General features: G+C 53.3%; 2 protein-coding genes across 3 annotated transcripts in view; one reads left to right on the top strand and one right to left on the bottom strand.

Annotated features, from left to right (window-relative positions):
* The first annotated feature begins 1,033 nt into the window (after nucleotides 1-1,033).
* Nucleotides 1,034-3,035, top strand: ENHO (energy homeostasis associated). The gene is made up of 2 exons (XM_017657859.2): nucleotides 1,034-1,266; nucleotides 2,229-3,035. The coding sequence occupies exon 2, from the start codon at nucleotides 2,389-2,391 to the stop codon at nucleotides 2,617-2,619; it is 231 nt and encodes a 76-aa protein (XP_017513348.1). The 5' UTR covers nucleotides 1,034-1,266; nucleotides 2,229-2,388; the 3' UTR covers nucleotides 2,620-3,035.
* Nucleotides 3,036-3,076: 41 nt separating this feature from the next.
* DNAI1 (dynein axonemal intermediate chain 1) overlaps nucleotides 3,077-17,642 on the bottom strand; it is a 52,356-nt gene continuing 37,790 nt past the window's right edge. Inside the window, exons 13-20 of one of the 2 annotated variants that reach the window (XM_017657796.3) lie at nucleotides 15,584-15,831; nucleotides 11,033-11,122; nucleotides 10,815-10,902; nucleotides 10,094-10,173; nucleotides 8,745-8,893; nucleotides 8,552-8,651; nucleotides 6,048-6,233; nucleotides 3,078-3,426 (exon numbers count right to left, since the gene is read on the bottom strand). In XM_017657796.3, coding sequence (XP_017513285.1) covers nucleotides 3,328-3,426; nucleotides 6,048-6,233; nucleotides 8,552-8,651; nucleotides 8,745-8,893; nucleotides 10,094-10,173; nucleotides 10,815-10,902; nucleotides 11,033-11,122; nucleotides 15,584-15,831 — 1,040 coding nt within the window. In that variant the 3' untranslated portion in view covers nucleotides 3,078-3,327. Of the gene's footprint in view, nucleotides 3,427-6,047; nucleotides 6,234-8,551; nucleotides 8,652-8,744; nucleotides 8,894-10,093; nucleotides 10,174-10,814; nucleotides 10,903-11,032; nucleotides 11,123-15,583; nucleotides 15,832-17,642 lie in introns of both variants that reach the window. The other variant, XM_017657814.3, reaches the window with a different exon arrangement.

Here is a 17,642-nt window from a genome sequence, read left to right on the forward strand (position 1 = left end):
GGGTCCAGTTCAAAAGACTGAGAAGTGACTGGCATATGAGGTTAGGTAGGAAGGCCTACCTGACAGCTCCTGCCCAAGCTGATCTTCCTTTTAGGAGAGCTTCTAGGATAGAGAGAGTCAGCCTCTTCTAGGATGGAGAGAGAGTCATTCCATTCTAGCCAGGGCTGAGCCATCCCTCAGAGTATCCCATTCCTTTCTGTCTTAAACTTCCCCATAGAAGAGCAAAGCACAAATCTGGCACACGAACTCAATAAATGTGTCCAAAGAGCTTGTGTTGGCAGAACCGCTTACACCTCCTGGAGCTAGGGAATGTGGAGCCACCTACAGATTCTCTGAAGTGGGCCGGGTCTACACCCAGGTGAAAGTGGACGTGCGGAGGTAGGGGGGACTTACATCAAAACGAGGAGGTTCAGTCTCCTACCAGATGTGGGGAGCCCGAAGCCTTCCTACAAATTTCGGAGACAGAGGCCTCTCTCAGATACCAAGGGGCAGTCTCCTTAGGAATGGGGGTACAGAGGCTTTGGTCTTTCTCAGGGGTTGAGTGTGAAGCTCTTCTAGGTGTGGAAGGTGCTAGAAATCCCTGCAAGAATGGGGCCCTCGCCCCCGCCCCCGCCCCACTCCCTCGGGAGCGATCAAGCAGGGTAGCCCTTTCAGCCTTCCCGCCGCCCCCCTCCACCGCCTGCACAAGGGGCGAGGCAGTCCACCCCTGCCACGACCAATGGCACGAGAGCCTAGCGCGGTCAGCCAATTGAATGGTGGCAGCGGCGCGGGGACGACTCCGCCCCCGACCGGCCACCGGCCTCCGGCCTCCCAGGAGGCGGGGCTCTTCGCTGTTTTTGCTGCTGGTCGAACCTGTCCGAGCCTAGCCGAGCCCAGCCGAGCTCAACCAAGCGCACCCGAACTCAGCCGAACGCAGCCGAGCCCAGCCGAATCCCGCGCCGGGCCCGTAGCAGCCGCCCGAGCGCCGCCGAGCGAGCGAGCGGCGGCGGCCGCGGAGGAGGCGCCGCCCCAGGGGGAGGAGGTACCCGCTCGTCGCAGACCGCCCGCGGCAGAGGCCGCCCCGGTCGCTCCGCGGCGGGAGCGGCCGGCGGAGGCTGCGCGGCCAAGGGGGAGGGCCAGGGGAGGGGACGTCGCCCCTACCCGCCTCCCACCGCTGGCCCCCACCCTGTCCCCCAACAGCGCGCCCTCAGGTTTCTGAGCCTCAGTCGGCGCCCAGCATCCCGCTGCCCAGGACCCTCCCGCGAGCGCGCACCGGGCTCAACTCAGGTAAGGAGGCCCTCCCCCCACGGGCACGAGTGCCGAGAATCAGAGACCCAGAGACGGAGATAAAGAGACAGAGACCCACACAGAGACGCAGAGAAAGACGGACACAAAGACGGAGGCACCTGAGACGCACGGAACTACACAGACACAGAGAAGGGGAGAGACACACGTCCACAGGGACAGAGGGACATATAGCTGAGAAAAAAGACCGGGAGACACAAGAGACCCATACACACAGAGAGAGGGAGAAAAGGACACACAGAGACTCAGAGATACACACAAAGATAGACTGGGAGAAAAATGAGACACACAAGAGACACACTGAGACGTTCAGAGATGGAGACACAGAGACAGCTCCCCGAACATAGCGGTGGGTATACAGAGGCAGAAGGGGACATTTAGGCAAGGGAACTGAAAGACAGAGTGAGAGCCAGACACACACTCCTGACCTGGAGAGACAGTCCCACAGAGAGGCACACCTAGGTACACAGTCTTGGATACACAGACCCACACATGCCTGCCAGGGCCTCCACAAAGTTCCCTCTGTGTGAGCTGGCACCTCCGGAGGCCTCCTGGGCTGGCTGGCTGGAGTCCTGAGATGGGGGAGGCACCCAGGCCACACTAAAGCGGCCACAGCCCCCATCCCCTAAGGCTTTGGCTTCCTCAATCTCACCCCCTCACACAGGGCTTTTGAGGGCTGGAAGCTTGGTGGGCAGGGCCAGGCTGTCTCTAAGGAGAATGAGATATAGGTTACTCCAGCTTCCCCACTGTGGCTACTTACCCCCATCCACTGCCCAGAGCCAGACCCGAGGATGTATTTGGGCCTGCTGGGACCTAAAGTCCTCTGCCAGGGAGGCCAGGGATGAGGGAGGGAGTTGTCTTCTCTACCCCTCTGCTCCTTGGCCTCACCCCACCCTTTCCTCCTCACCCTTTCATTTGCTCTGTACCCCCCTCCCCCTCCACAGGCTCAGGACTGCGGGGGACATCTCCACTGCCCAGGAATCATTGAGTGTGTGGACAGGACAGCCTCTTTGGAAGGCCAGCTACACTGGAGTCCCACCTCGGCATGGGCCTTGCCATTGAGGCAGCCCTGCAGTCTGTGCTGGTCTGACGGTGCTGCCTGTCATGGGGGCAGCCATCTCCCAGGGGGCTCTCATCGCCATCGTCTGCAATGGCCTTGTAGGCTTCTTGCTGCTGCTGCTCTGGGTCATTCTCTGCTGGGCCTGCCACTCCCGCTCTGCCGACATTGACTCCCTCTCTGAATCCAGTCCCAATTCCAGTCCTGGCCCCTGTCCTGAGAAGGCGCCCCTGCCACAGAAGCCCAGCCATGAAGGCAGCTACCTGCTGCAGCCCTGAAGTCCCCTGGCCTAGCTTGGAATCTGGAACCTAAGTCCACCCCACCCAGAGTCTGGAATCAGGATCCCATGGTCCAATCAGTGTGGGATCCAGAACTCAGAGTCCAGCCTGTCTGGAGCTGGATCTAGCACACAAGTCTAGCCAGCCTGGCTTCAAGAAGGGCTCTGGTGGCCCTAGGTAGGCAGGCCTGGGGTGGGGGTTCATGAGTTGGTGCTAGAGCCAGGGCCATCTGGACTCTGCTCCATCTGAAGGGCCAGGGACTGGGTCCACTCTCTCCCTGGGCCAAGCATCTCTAGGCCCTCAAGTTTGGGAAAGCAAACTGGAATCCGTGGCAATAATGGGAGGGTGTCCAGGCTGGGCCCCTCCTCTGGTCCTCCTGCTGTTTGCTGGATAATAAATGGAACTATATGGCTGTACCCTGAGATTTTCTCTTCCTGGGGGCCCTGCAGTAGCAAAATTAAAGGTGTGGTGTGGTGGGCTTCCAGACACAGGTTTATTTATGGAAAGTAGGAGGGGGTGATGGTGGTTTAGGTCCAAGTCCTGGGCTGAGGTGCTAGGACCAGGGCTGGGACAGGGTGCTAAGGGAAGATGCTGGGACCTGAACAAGTGTGGGGTCATATACTGGGTGCTAAGGCTGGGCTTGAGTACCAGAGTCAGGGGCTAAAAGTACTGGGTTCAAGAAATAGGACAGGGACTGAGGCCAGGCCCTCAGATCTTAGTTTTCACTTCCCTCACCAGGTTCAGCAGTTTGTCCAGTTTTGCCATCTCCACAGCTGGACCCTTCTGCACTTCCTGCCCCTTCTTCTCCTGTGCAGTGGCAAAGTATACATTGGGGAGGAATGGTGAGGGATGGGCTAACTGTTTCTAGGTCCCAGCATTGTCTCCTCTGCCCAGCATGCCCTAGCTGTGCCCCGCCCCTCCCCTGCCCAGGTAGATTCTGAATTCCTGACTCTCCCCACTGCCACAGCATCCTTCCCCAACTCAGGTTAGGTGTTACAGGGGTCCCGCTGAGGCCTGCAAGAAGCATTCAGCTGTGGCTCTGAACCTGAGGTTCAGGGTCTTAATACTGGGAGGAGTGGGATAAAGTATACACCCACTGACCCTTAGAGGAGCTAGCCTTTCAATCCAGGGGGAGCTGTAGCCCTGGAGAGAGAGATTGGGCCTCTGACTGATGGGACCACCCTTTCCACAGGAGGCCCCTGGCTGAGTCCTGACAGGGGGCTAAGAGGTCAGTGGCAGATGGGTGTGAACAAAGCCACAGGTGCCCTCACCTAGTTCTCTTCCCTAATGCTTTCAGGTCAGGTTGGGAGTGGGGTGCCATCTGGATCCAGGCCTGTTGTGTCAGACATAGCCAGAGGAGGGGAGGGTGTTGCTCTGCTCCTGAGCCCCTACTCTCTCAGCCACCTGTGCCCACTGCTCACTGGCACCTGCCCCAGCCTTCCCTGCTGATGGCCCAGCCTGAATCTGGCATGGGCTGTGAGGCAGTGGGTAGTACAGGCCAGCAGGTCCCTTCCTGACCTCACCCTGGCTGCTGACAGCATGCAGGATTTCCTCCTGGTGTGATGCCTGCACCTACTCCCAAATCTGTCTCCTCCTCTCCTTGGGTCCTAGTGCCCTTGCCACTACACAGCTCACCTCTGCATTCTTGAGGCAGAGGGCAGAGATATTTTTTCTCTCCTTTCACTCCATACCCTGGGAGATAGAGGACCTGACTTTAAGTTTCAGCTTTGTCATTAACTCCCTGCATGACTGTGTGCAGGTCCCTTCCCTTTCTGACCTTCAGTTTTCCATCTATACAGCAATTAGGGAAAGAGACTCATTGACTTTTGACAAGCTGATCTCTGACCCAAATCATGGGAAGCTCCCTGAGCCAGGTTGGGCCTCTGTGGCCAAGCCCTCTAGAAAGGGCAGGAGACCGCGGCCCGTGGAAGTGCTCAGAGCAGGACTTCCTTTTGCCTGAATCACTTGGCTTCTGACAGCGTCAAATGGTAATTTCACAGGAACCTCCAATCTACCCAAGCACTAGTCCCCAGATGTCCCTTACTAAGATCCTCAGAGATAAGAGGTTCGCAGTTGTACAGAGCTCAACCCCCCCAAGCTATGACCGACCCTTGCCCTTGAGCCGTTGGGACTGTGGAAGATCCTTGCCTCCCTTGTCAGAATGAGTAGGGTAGGCCCCCACCCAGATCTACCACCTTTACTCCCTGCCCCAAGGGGTGACCATCATCCTTCCCACTGGGGTGTCAAGCTTTGCCAGCTCAAGCCTGAGTCTCTCTCACTAAATTCAGAGCAGATTCAATCTGTTTCACAAAAGGTGCTGCCTCCTTCCTCCTCCTTGAGGCCAACTAGTTGGTCTCAGCAAAGAGCTTCAGACTAAGCCCAACCCTCCTCCCCCATCCCATCCCATCCCACTGTACCCCACCCGGTCCCTCCTAACCCCACCCCCAGCCCACCACAGCCTCTGGGCCACAGCTGCAGGAGCTTAGCAGCTCTCTGAGTATTTATAGCCAAGTCCACCCCCTCCCCCAGCTGGCTACAATTACAGGCCCTGCCAAACTCTAGCCTGGTCGTTGTGGGGACTGGACCAGGCCAGTACCAGAGGGATGGTTTGGTGCCCCTGCCCTGGTAGGTGTCAGTAGCTGAAAGAGGCAGGCTCCTGCCATTGCCTCAAACTGTAAGTAAATACCCCAAACCGCAGTTTGGAGGTACAGTTATCAGGGCAACATCGCCCAGCCCTGGCCCAGCTCTGATCCTGGCCCAGAACTTGGCAGAAAGCAAATTCCATTTCCTTTCACAGCTCCAAAATGTGAGGAACTGGGTACTGGGTTCTTGGGCTCTGGATTCTAAGGCCTGGGTTCTTAAGTTTGAATCAGGACTCTGAGATCTAGACTTTGAGGTCATGGCTCTGGGCTCCATGGCCTGTATTTGGGGCTCTTGAGCTCTGGGCACAGTCTCCAGATCATTATAGATCCCAGAAAGGAACCAGAGCTCAGAAGGAGGACTGCCTAAATGCTGACCTACTTACCCTCCTTTTCTGTTTTCCCAGCTCAGGGACCACTGGAGCTGAAGCCCTGTGTCAGCTCAGCCAATGAAGCAGTGACTAAGCCCCAAGTCCCCTGATTGGGCAATCTGGTCTCCACCAATTAAGCCAATGATGCCCACATGCTCCCCACAGACTTTGGACCCACATAATTGCCTGTTCACCGGATGTCTCTGCCTGGGGGGCCCACAGGTAACTCAGATTCTGTATGTGAAAACTGATACTTTCTCCCCACAAACCTACTTCTCCTATGCAACTCATTTGGGCATTGACACGACCCTTACCCTGGGTTTCCCAAGCCAGAACCAACCCCAGCTCCTCTTTTCTCTCAGCGCCCACCATTATGGAGAATATCTCTTCCAGCAGCCCTAACTCCACAAGCCCATACCTTTGGCATCTTGCGCAGGTTAGGTGACAGCTTGAGGCAGGTGACATGCCCACGATCATCACCCACTATGATGATGGGGTGGATAGGATTGAACTGCACACGGGTGATCTTGTTTTTCTTTTTGGCCACCACAGGCTGGTTGCAGATGGCTTCGTACTTGTTGATGGACAAGTCAAACACATGTGTCTGTGGAAAGATGGGTGTCAGCCACTCAGGGATGATAACCAGTCCCTAGGCTTTCTGGGGAAACACGACAGAAACTAGCATACTGGAGCAGGAGGCAGAGGGAGAAGGGATTTGTGTTTCTGTTTTTCCTGTGGTTGAGGGAGTGAGAATAAAAAGCTTAGGAGAAAATTTAAGTCTATGCAAAACTAACAATAATAGCACCTACCATTTATTGAGCACTTACTGTGTACTAGAAAGCTGGGCAAGCATGTTAGCAGCTACTCTGCAAGGTAGGTTCTGTTATCGTCCCCACTTTATCAATGAGAAGATAGAGGCTCTTAAGGCTAACTTGCTCATAAATGGCAGAGCCAGGTTTACACCAGTTGATACATGTAAGGTGCTCAGTGCTCGTGCTCAACCAATGTTTGAACTAATTTTTACCATACCCTAAGTCCAAACCATTAGCAACCATTAGCCTGGACAACTGCAGCAGGGTCCTAACCTGTCTCCCTACTTTTGCTCCTGCCATTCTACAATCAATCTGTCCTCCATGGAGCAGCCAGACCTTACCTTTAAAAAACCTAAAATCCTCCAATAGTCTCCCTTGGTACCATATACATAAAATCCAGATTTCTTACTCTAGATTCTCCACTCTGCACTCTAATCTCATGCTCTCTCCCCTTTGCTTACTAGATCCCAGTAACTCTTGCCTGCTTGTTCCTTAAACCCCTCAAGCTCATTCTTACCTCAGGGCATTTAGGCTTGCTGTTGCCTCATCTGGAATGCCTCCCACCATCTTCAGAAGGCTGGCCCCTTGTCATTCAGCTGCCAGCTTGCCTGTCACCTCTTCAAGGAATCTTTCCCTGACTATCTGTGAGCCACCTAGTCCTTCTCTTTTACATCACTCTTTCTCTCTTTTTAAAAAATTATTACAGCTTTATTGAGATACAATTCCCATACTATAAAATTCACCCACTTAAGGTATACAATTCTTGGGTTTTAGCATATTCACAGTGATGCAACTGTCACCACAACCAATTGTAGAAAATTTCATACCCCAAAATGAACCCTTGTATATCCATTAGTGGTCATTCCTCATCTTCTCCCAACCCCCTCCCCCTTCATCCTAGGCAACCACAAATCTACTTTCTGTCTCTACAGGTTTGCCTATTCTAGGCATATGTAAATGGAATCATACAATGTATGTTCTTTTGCAACTGGCTTCTTACACTAAGCAAGTTTTCAAGGCTCATCCATGTTGTAGCGTGTATCAATACTTCATTCCTTATTATTGCTGAATAATAATCATTTTGGATATACTACATTTTGTTTGTCCATTCATTAGTCGATGGACATTTGGGTTGTTTCTGCTTTTTAGCTATTATGAATAATGCTGCTATGAACATTGGTGTATGTACATCATCCTCTTTTCTTTTAAATTTTTTATTAAGGTATTATTGATATATACTCTTACGAAGGTTTCACATGAAAAAACAATGTGGTTACTACATTTACCCATATTATCAAGTCTTCCCCCACCATACCCCAATGCACTCACTGTCCATCAGTGTAGTAAGATGCCACAGATTCACTATTTGCCTTCTCACACATCATCCTCTTTTAATCTCTGTCTAGCACTTGATGCTATGGGAATTTTGTTGTTGCTTTTTGTCTCTTTCCCTTCACTAGAATTTGAACTCTGTGCGAGCAGGGACCTGAGTTGCCAGGCCGTGTGGCCTAGAGCTGGGCGCCATAGTTGGCTCTTGGTAAACACCTGTTCAGCAAGTAGATGACTGACTGACTTTAGGGTTGAGGCCATAATCACTATACTACTTCCCTGGGTTGGTGCCTCTTATATCAAAGTAAGGAAAATTTTCTCACAAAATGTTTCTTAGCTTTCACCAACTCTCAGTATTAATACAGACCTCTCCCGTCACCCCTTCTCAGACTCAGGGATGGGGAACTCACTACCTTTCAGACACTAGTTCAATCACAGATCACCTTTGGCTCGTAAGTTTTTCCTTACATCAGGCTGGCCCCTGCCACCCAGTAGCTCTTTCCCCAGGGCCCACAGAGAATATAAGCGCTCTTCATGGCATCTTATTACCCAGAATGCTTTCTCCTTCAAGATGAACAGTTCCATTCTCTCTTCAGGTCCTCATGGGATGAATGACCCTTCTTCTGACAGGCCCTGGGAGACCTGGCCCTTGAGAATATACAGTCCATATGTCCCCCCTTCCCATACCTGACCTGGGCACAGGGTGGGCTCTCTAGGAGGGAACACTGAGATATCTTACCTCCAGTAGGGGAGTCAGCAGGGTGAGGAAGGGGGCACTCACCTTCCCATTGGCGGTAACTGCTGCAAACACAGTAGAAGAATATGGTGCCCAGGCCACATCGCCCACGGCTGAATTTAAGTCATAGATGAACATTGGGGTCCTGGAGTGGCACAGAGGTGGAAAACTCATGACACAGGGCTCACACGCGAGAGCCCAGCCCAGGATAGGGCCTGAGGGAAGGTATGCCCCTCACTTGATGGTGTGGTCCCAGATTTTCACTGTCCAGTCAGAGCTGCAGGACATGAAGACCTTGGTGTGGTATGGGTTCCAGGACACAGCATCCACTGCCATGTCGTGGGCATCATAGGTGTCCAGGAACTGGCTGGAGTAGGACTTAGAGCACTGGGGTTAGGGGGAGGGATCAGAGATCAGGAGTGAGGGAAAGGCCAGCAGCTGTCACTTCCCTGGGGGCCTGGGAGGGTCAGAACCTGAGATCCCTCCTCTGTCCTCACCCCACATCACTGTCACAGTTGAGCTGGGGGCAAGTTGCTGGCTGCTTTTCTCACCCTCAACACAACCTGAGAGAAAGGAGGGGCTTAAGGGGCTGGAGGCTGGGGTGGGCAGGGAGCTTTCCTGGAGGGTGAGGGAAAGCGCTCTAGTCTGCCCAGAGTGTTCCAGCCCGGGCAGAAAGGGCCTTTTCTCTCTGAGCTAAGGCAGAGCAGGTTGGGGGGCCCTTGGTAAGGTATGGCCAGCCTGTGTCCAGGCCAAGGCCTGTGAACAGACAGAACCCTGGGTCTACCCATAGCCCACAGACAGAATCCTTCCAACAGGATTGCCCACTTTGCCCGGGTAAGAGCAAGTGCAGAGCCAGCAGCAAGTCCTAATTTTATGATTTCCCATTTGGTTTCTTGCCCTGACAGCATGCCCCTCACTCTCTTTCCAGAAGACAGTGTGATGATTGTCTTACTCTTCTCCCTCCTGCCTCTCCCCTGCCACCATTGGGAGGGGGTACAGGGACCTCTTTTGCATTCAGACCAGCTCTGGCTGGGCCTCAGGGGCTCCTGGGAAGCTGCCTGTAATTAACATTCTGAGTCTTTGAGCCTAAGAAAACTTGTAGCAGAGCTATTTCTGGATGGATGGCAGCTCAGAAGGATGTTCACCTGCTAACACCGAGACCTTGCAGAAACTGGCCATGAAGTTCCATCCTGCAGGCTGGGACACACCCAGTATTCAGAGATAAATTTTCTAAATCTGGGCTTCAAAGCTCAGCTTAAGTTCAAATCTCCTCCAGGAAGTCTTCCAAGAATGTTCCAATTCTCCCAGTGCCCACTCCCAGGAAGGGAGGGAGAGCTCAGAGGGAAAGAAGCCAGGCTAGGCTAAAGTCACCCTCTAGAGTGTTCATCCCCTTTTCTGAAGTCATCCCCTCTTCCTGATACCCAAGCAGGTCAAGAATGCATTCTCTTCCCCCAAGAAGCCTTCTAGTACTATTGAGCCCTAGATCTGTCAGAATATGGTCTGTAGAGAATGAGAATGATGATCTCCCAGATTGTTCAGGTCTAAGTGGCCCTGTAAGGAGCTGACACAGTGGAGGCACTGCCTCACCTTGTAGATTTTCCCCTCCTCTGTGCCCACAAGGAACATGTAGTCAATCACTTTGTGGAAGTCAAAGGCGGTGCCACACCCTTGGGAGAAGAGGGAACAGCTTTAGACCCATTCTGGGAGGAAGGCTCCCAATACCTCCTCTACCCAGGAGGCCCCCCTGGGAAAGCCTGAACCCAGGCCCTTTTGAGGGCTAGGGCTAGCCATGGAAAAAAGAAACCCGTCCTCTGGCCTACTGCGTGTCCTAGGCAGTTGGAACTCTGTAAACGGCCAGGGCCTCTGCAGACAGGAATGGGGTTTGGGTAAACAAGGCAGGGATTGATTTAAACAGGGTCAGGGTCAAGGTAAACAGGGACAGGATCTGCAAACAGGGACATGGTCTGTGCAAACAGGGATACAGTATGCATAAACAAGGTAGGAATTGAGTAAACAGGGATAGGATCTGGGTAAACAGGGACCTGATCTGCATAAACAGGGTTGGATCTGCATAACTGCACCTGATCTGCATAAACAGGAACAGGGTCTACAAACAGGATGGGACCTGCATAAACATGGAGGGTCTGCAAACAGCCAAGGGCTGGGCAGACAGGGCCAGGCTTTCCCATTACCTTCTGTCCAGGCTACAGCCCGAGTGGAGGAGGGAGTGCTCAGTAAGGGGGACAGCCACTGTCACTGACCCTCACAAGGCCTGAGTGACATGACCAGGCCTGGATGTAAGTCCTACCCACTGTGTATAGCTGCATTCCCTCCAGACCTTCCGAGGTGCTGCCCTCCACCTTGAGCTTAATGACATCCATGTGAACCAGCTCACTCTGCAAGTACAGGGATGGGGGAGGCACATGGGTTGGGCTGGATCAGTAGGGTTTTGGGGGTTCCTTTGCCATTCAGCTCCTTCCACTCCCCATCTCCACCCGCGCATGACCCTTTCTGGGAAACAGGCACCTTCACAAGCGTCCAAGACACAATCCTGCCATCAGATGACACAGAGAAGAAGTTAAGGTTGTTGTCCATGTCGTCCTTTTGCCACTTGACCTGAAATATCCCAAACGGTGAGCTTTGTGAACCTGCCAGGTGTTGAGTTTGTGCTGAGCAGGGGTCTCTCGAGAACCCATCTGAGGTTCAGAAGCAAGTTCTGGGAGCCTTTTCTCAGAGTCCCACAGTTAGCCTCCCTCCCTCCTTCCATCTACCTCTATCTCACTCAACCCTCTCTCCCTGACCATCCTGGGGTGGCCATGCCTATCAGGGCACTGCCGTAATCCTGGCTGGTCAGTGGAGGTGCCCAACTCTTTGCTGGGATGGATTCTGTGAGCCTGGTTGTAGTGAGAAGGTGGTAGCTCTGGGTTCAGCTTCCTTCATAGACAGGGACTGGAAAAGACAGGGCCCCTCAACCAGTTCCTCATTTGTAAAATGAACCATAATAGTGCAAGTTTGTTGTAAGGAATAAATGAGATAATGCATGTAAGGCCTGTAGGTCCTAACATTGCAAATATTAGGTATTCAGTAAAATGTTAGCTAATATCCTCATTATTACCACCATCCTAGAAATTGGGGTGCCAAGGTTCTGCAGAGGGCTTTCTCCTGCTTGCTTCTGGGGTCAGGGGGAGCAGGCCCCTTCCCCTCCCTCCTCTTCCAGGCTTGGCCTTTCTCTAGTCAGGCCCTCCTCTGTTGCCACTTTCACTTCACCACTAGCTCCTGCTCCCGGAATCTTGCTCCCAAATCTCAGAGTTGAGCTGAATTTCTCCAACTGCAAATCGGGGTTAATAATCCTGTCCCACCCCATCTTCTCAGGGCTGGAAACAAACATATGGGAAAGTGTTTTGGAGACAGAGTTGTTGTCTTATGAAGATGACATGCTTAAGGCTCAAGTTTCTGTTGCCAGATGTGGAGGCCTGGCCAACCCATATCCCGGAGAACTGGGGTGGGACTGGGTGCCCAGAGCTTCCCATTCTCCAGCTCACTCCAGACCTCCCATGCTGGGACCTCCGTCCCTTCCCCCATCGCAAGCAGAGGCCCAGTGAGGGAGGCCAGGAACCCAGTGCCACAGCCTGTAAGTAACCACAGCTGTCACCATGGCTGTTAAGGGGTGTGGTGGAGTGGGGAGGAGATTACCCCTCCCAACCACCCCACCAGGTCTGGGTAATCAGAGCTATAGGAGGGCAGGCCCAGTCCTGCCTGGGCTTATCTGGGCAGCTGGTTCTTTTTTCCTTTCATTGGGGTCCTAGAAGACCATGGAGCCTGGGAGGCACAAGTCAGAGCCAGCCCTGACTCTTAGACCACTTCCCCTTGTGTGTAAAGGTAGTCCCTTTAAAGCAGGGTGGGAACAGAGGGGGTCAAAGGCCAGACTGTAAGAGGCGCTAGGGAGCTGCAAAGGGAAGTGTTTAATGAACAGCTGCCAGCACGCATGGAAATTGTATTTCACACCACACTTAGCAGCCTGATGCCTAATGGGGGATGGTGTGTGTATTTGCAAGTGAGTGTGTATGTGCGTGTGCAAGTCACACATGTGCTCCTGGGGTGGAGGTGGGAGGGCAGGAATAAAGCAGGGGTGGGGGACAGGTGGTAACTGGTGTTAAGAGAATGAATGAATGCCCAGGAAGCAGGTGGTAGGGAAGGAGATGGAGTCTGCTTAACTAAGTCCTCTTCTTTTGCCTTATCTGATTAGGGCAGACCTGCTTGACCCCAGTCTCAGATATTCTTCCTGTTCCCTTCCCTGCGTACGTCCCACAGAATACACACGCACCCCGCCAAAGTGCTGCTGGTTGAGGTTTCACAGTGGGGCTTGAACAGGGCTGGGCACCCAGATGGGCTCCCTTGGGAAATAGCCTGTGCCATGGGACTAGTCCTCTTTTAAGAGACAGTTCTCTCCCCGGCTCTCCACTGCAAACAGAACACAGTCCTTCTGCCCCAGTCTGGCATCTGAGATACAAAATAACCTCTCTGATCTGAGACACTGTCCCTTTAACAAGGACCTAGACTCTGGTCTTTGACATCACACTCACCAGCCTGGCTTTCTTTAAATTCCAGGCTTTATCCAGCCAACTGCCTGTAGGACACCTCTGGCTTCTTGTAGTCACTTTTGGCCAAATCTGTTCCTCTCTGCCATTTCCTGCCTCTGTGGATACACCACTGGGGACCCCAAACCAGAGTCCCAGGCAGTGTCACCAATTCTTCCCTTTTCCATATCCATTCTAGTTTCTTCCTATTGCTTTTACTGCCTCAACAGCTCTCAGCTCATTTGTAACTCCACTGTCCCAGCCATAGCTTAGGCTTCAGGGTTTCTCATGCTCAGCCAGAGGACATCTTCAAGACACAAACATGACTGTGTTACTTTTCTCCCCAAATCCTCTGATGGTTGGGCAACAGGTTTTGAACAATGCTGGGGGAAGCTCTTAAGAGCCTTGTGCGAGTACCTCAGAGGACAGGGAAGTGCATTATAAAAGGGGACTCTGATCCTACCAGGGCAGCTCACTGTCACCTTTAACCTGTTGGGCTTCTGTACTAATGCTTCATTTGAAACCCTGACCTACAACCCAAGCTTTCCCATTTGGTAGAGAAGCACACTCAGGACTGGGAGCTTCTGTTTTCCCAGGTCCTGTTTTCTGCTCCCTGTCGCTCACACTGTGCTTCAAATGATATTTTATTTCCCAGAAGACCATTCTGCTTGATGCTCCTGTGTCACTGCATGTGTGACCCCTTTGTACCCTTCTTCATCTACTTTATCACCCCTCACAATTCAGCTCAGATGTGCTTCTTCTAGGAAGACCTGGTCCAGAGAATCTGGGTGCCCCTCCTCAGTGCCCCCATGAGCCCCCATTAGCCCAGTCCTGTTCAACCTGTGGCTGTGGTTATGTCCCCACTAGGAGCTTCAGAGACTAAGCCTTTAAGCACAGACAGCTGCTGGAGAGCAAACAGGAAGGAGTTACTGAATGGCTGAATGGATGGATGAGTGAGAAAGGGGGCAGGGTTCAGAGGGAAAGAAGGGAACGGGGAACGGGAAGCCAGAAAATGAGTGAGAGACATGACACAAGCCATGATGCCAGCCAAGACCTCTGATTCTTAGGTTATGCAAAGGTAGCATCCCTGTTTTCCTGACAGAACGGTGGGAGAGCAGAGGTCCCCCTGTCCAGGTGGGTTCCAGTCCCCCTGGCACCCAGCCAGTGAAAGGCATAATTTGTCTTCTGCATGGTCCATTTCTTTCCCCAACCTGCTATTTGATTCAGAGAACAGAACAGGTTGGGAGTAAGGTCCCCCTCACCCACTACTGGGCTTTATTTAGAAGGGTGGTCAGGCCAACCAGAGATGCTCTGTGCTTGGCCCTGGGCTGTCTGAGTGGGGAGAGCAGGGTCAGGGAGGGTGCTGCCTGATTCCATCTGGTTCAGTCTCATCAAAGTGGGTGTTTCCTCCTCTCTCTGGTCTTTAAAGTCTCTACAGATATCCTCCCCCTGTCTGGAGTCCTCCTTGTGCCTGGAGGTGAGGAACTGGGAGGTAGGCTTTTGGAGAAGAGAGCTCCTGAGGCCACAGGCCCTGGCCCCTGCTCTGGTGGAGAGCAGGGGAGGGGAGAGGGTACCTAGTGGCTCTCTGTGCCTCAGCTCTGGACAAAGGATGAAGCTGAAAGAGAGCCATGTCCCCTGTGCCTGGACAGTCCTCTCTGTACTTAGGGCTGCCTGGGGGCTGAGAGCCAGTGACTCAGGGAGCTCAGGGCTAGAAAGGGAGAGGTGCAGAGCCTGCCTGCAGACTGTCAGGGCAGAGGAAGATGAGAAGACAGTCACAGCACTTCCTGAAGAGCCCAGAGGTCTTGGGTGACTTGAGACAGAAATTCATCCTTATATTTTCCCAGACCTGCCTGTAGGGTAAGGGTATGCAGTCTTGGGAGGAGGAGGACCTTTGGAACACACTGAGGAAAGGCCTGCAAAGCCAGAGCTAAGAGACCCTCTGCAAGTGAAACATGGAATCCACTCCCAAGGCAATAAGATGGGAGACAGAATCAGGGTGAGATCTAGCCCCAATATCCAGGTAAGGGACAGACCTTGCCTAGCAAGCCTCATAGCCCACCTAAGGGCTGTCTACCCCTGTCTGGTAGTTCCCCCAAATCTAGCCCAGGTGGCAGAGAAGAGCCCTGTGGGGAGTTGAGGAAGCCCACAGACATGGACTTAGAGCCTTTAACATACTCAGCAGAGGCCTGTCTGGTCCTGGTGGCTTCCAGCCACAGTCTCTGAGTCATCTAAGAGATCCTTCACAACAGATAGGGCCCTCCCAATAGGAGCTCTGGGGAAGCAGACCCAGTTCTTCCTGCAGACACTATTACCTCCTGATTATCATCTTCTTGCCTTCTCTGTCTCTTCTCACACCAGTTTCTTGGCCTCTAAGCTGGTACCTGTCATTCCCACCCTCTTGTCTGTGGCCCTCTCCTCCCCAAGGACCCTCCTCCAGTGTCTCCCAGGCCCATACATTATTCACCCATACCCACTTCTCCCACCCTGGTTGGAGGCTGACCTGCCATACGGGATCCGTGTGCTTGCCAGACTTGGCTGAGCTGTGGAAGGAGGGCTGGGATTGGGCCTTCTTGAGGTTGTAAATGGCCACGTTGCCATCGTAGTGGCCCACCACCACCAGGTAGGGGTGGTCCACATGCATGTCAAGACACATGATGCCGCTCCCGCTGCTGAAGGTGTATTCAGGGAAGCTGGGGTTCTTCATGCTGTAGAGCAACAGCATTCCCCAGCTTTGCTTCATGAAGTCATCTGCCCCAAGAAAGAGGGACTGCTGCAGTGGGAGGGTCCTGCTGCCCTTCCAGGGAAGACCCCAGTGCCCTCCCCTGCCATGTGGGCTTGGGAAGGAGCAGTACCCTCAGAGCCCAGCCCAAGGGCAGGTTGCTGTCCTTACATGCCTAGATAATGCCCATGTGTCCCTGTCCCCCAGTCAAGGAGAGGGGTTCAGTTCAGACTAACATGGAATTGCCTATATGAGCCTCGAGCCAGCCATCTGTGGCCATCTTCCCACACCCTTTAGCCCCACAGTCCCCAGTTACAGCCTGAACCCTAGCTCTTGGCATGCTCCCTGAATCAAGAAGTCCAAACCAGCCAGTCAGGCTTCCATAGGCCACTGTGCTGTCCTTCTGACCTGCCCACAGCTTTAGGTGATCAATAGTGGACCACTCAGAAGAGGTCTTCCTCGCTGCCCACCCATGTCAGGAGAGTGCCCTCCTGCTCTTTCTTTCATTTTCTGTACACTTTCTGCCCATTCTGATAATGTGGCCACTGAACAGAATACAGTTTCAGCCCTCAAGTCCAGCTCTCCTGCCACCTGCCCAGGACCCTTCCAAAGCTCAGAAGAGCCAGAGCCAGAGAAGCAGAAGTCTAGAGCAGCCCCCCATGCTAAGGGGCCCTATGCTAAGGCAGCCTTGTAGCTAGGATGAGAGCCCCTATCCAGCACTACATCCTTTGCCTCTGGCAACTGCAGGCCTGGCCCTCCTGACAAAGTGGCCAGTATTAAGGTGTAGAGCCCACGTGTGGGAAGGAGAGGAAAGCAGCCCCAACTTGACTAGTTTTGCTGAGTTATTCCCTCTGTCTTATTTCTAAGGCTGCTCCTTACTCAAGGGAGTAGGTGACTGAGCTCAGGGACAGTCTGGGCTGGGCTCTGTGGGTTTTGGGCGTGAGCTCAGCTATGATTAGGTCCCAGGTATCCCACCTCAGGCATTCTGCAAACATCAGCTGGTGCTCACTGGGAGGCAGGACTCGGGAGCAGCCAGCAGCCAGGCTGGTCTTAGGTGCGTAGGTTTGGAGCTGATGCAAGCTGGTATGCCCACCAAGGCAGCTAAGCTCTCTACAGGGAGTCCACCTTCCCTTATTGCCACTGCTCCGTCCCAGCTCTGGAACTCCTGTTGGGAACCTGAGCACTTACAAGGGAAGCTTACATGCAAGGAGGGGGCTGCTCCTGGAGTGAAAGGTTCTAGGCTCCAGCCTGAGCCATTGGGAGTTCAGGAAGGAAAATGCTTCTGCTCTGGGGAAAGTGAGCCTCTCACAAAGAGGAGGAACTGGGAGCTTTCAGATCCACTGGAGCCAAGTCAGATCACCCTGTGCCTGGCAATATCTCAGAACCATTAGGGAGCTGGCCTTGAGATGGAGATGGGGAGCTGGCTCCAGGGTGGGCCCTAAGGGCTGACTCTTGAAGAGAGAGATCAGCTGGCTGAGGAGAGTCTTTCCCACACAGGTCACAAAGTACTTGAACTGGGCAGTGCCAACAGTCACTTGTTGCTCCTTTTGTTCATGCAAATCCTAAGCACCTGATCTGGGTCTCCTCCTAGGCCAGACCCTGGAAGGAGCAGAAGTACTCTACATGGAGACATGGGCTTGCCCTTAGCAGCCTTTAGTGTGCTGAGAGAGTCAGACCCTGTGGCTGAATGAGGCCAGGCCTTCGCTGGGTAGTCAAAGTGTCAGCTGCTAGGCCAGAGGTGAGCTATCGATGTCCTTGATGTCCAGTCTGTCCTTGATGATGGGCAAGACAGAGTGTGAGTGGGTGAGCAAAAGAGTGATTAAAAAGGTGGGTAGGTGGG

The sequence above is a fragment of the Manis javanica genome, chromosome 2 (assembly GCF_040802235.1).
Source record: "Manis javanica isolate MJ-LG chromosome 2, MJ_LKY, whole genome shotgun sequence".
Classification (NCBI taxonomy): domain Eukaryota; kingdom Metazoa; phylum Chordata; class Mammalia; order Pholidota; family Manidae; genus Manis; species Manis javanica.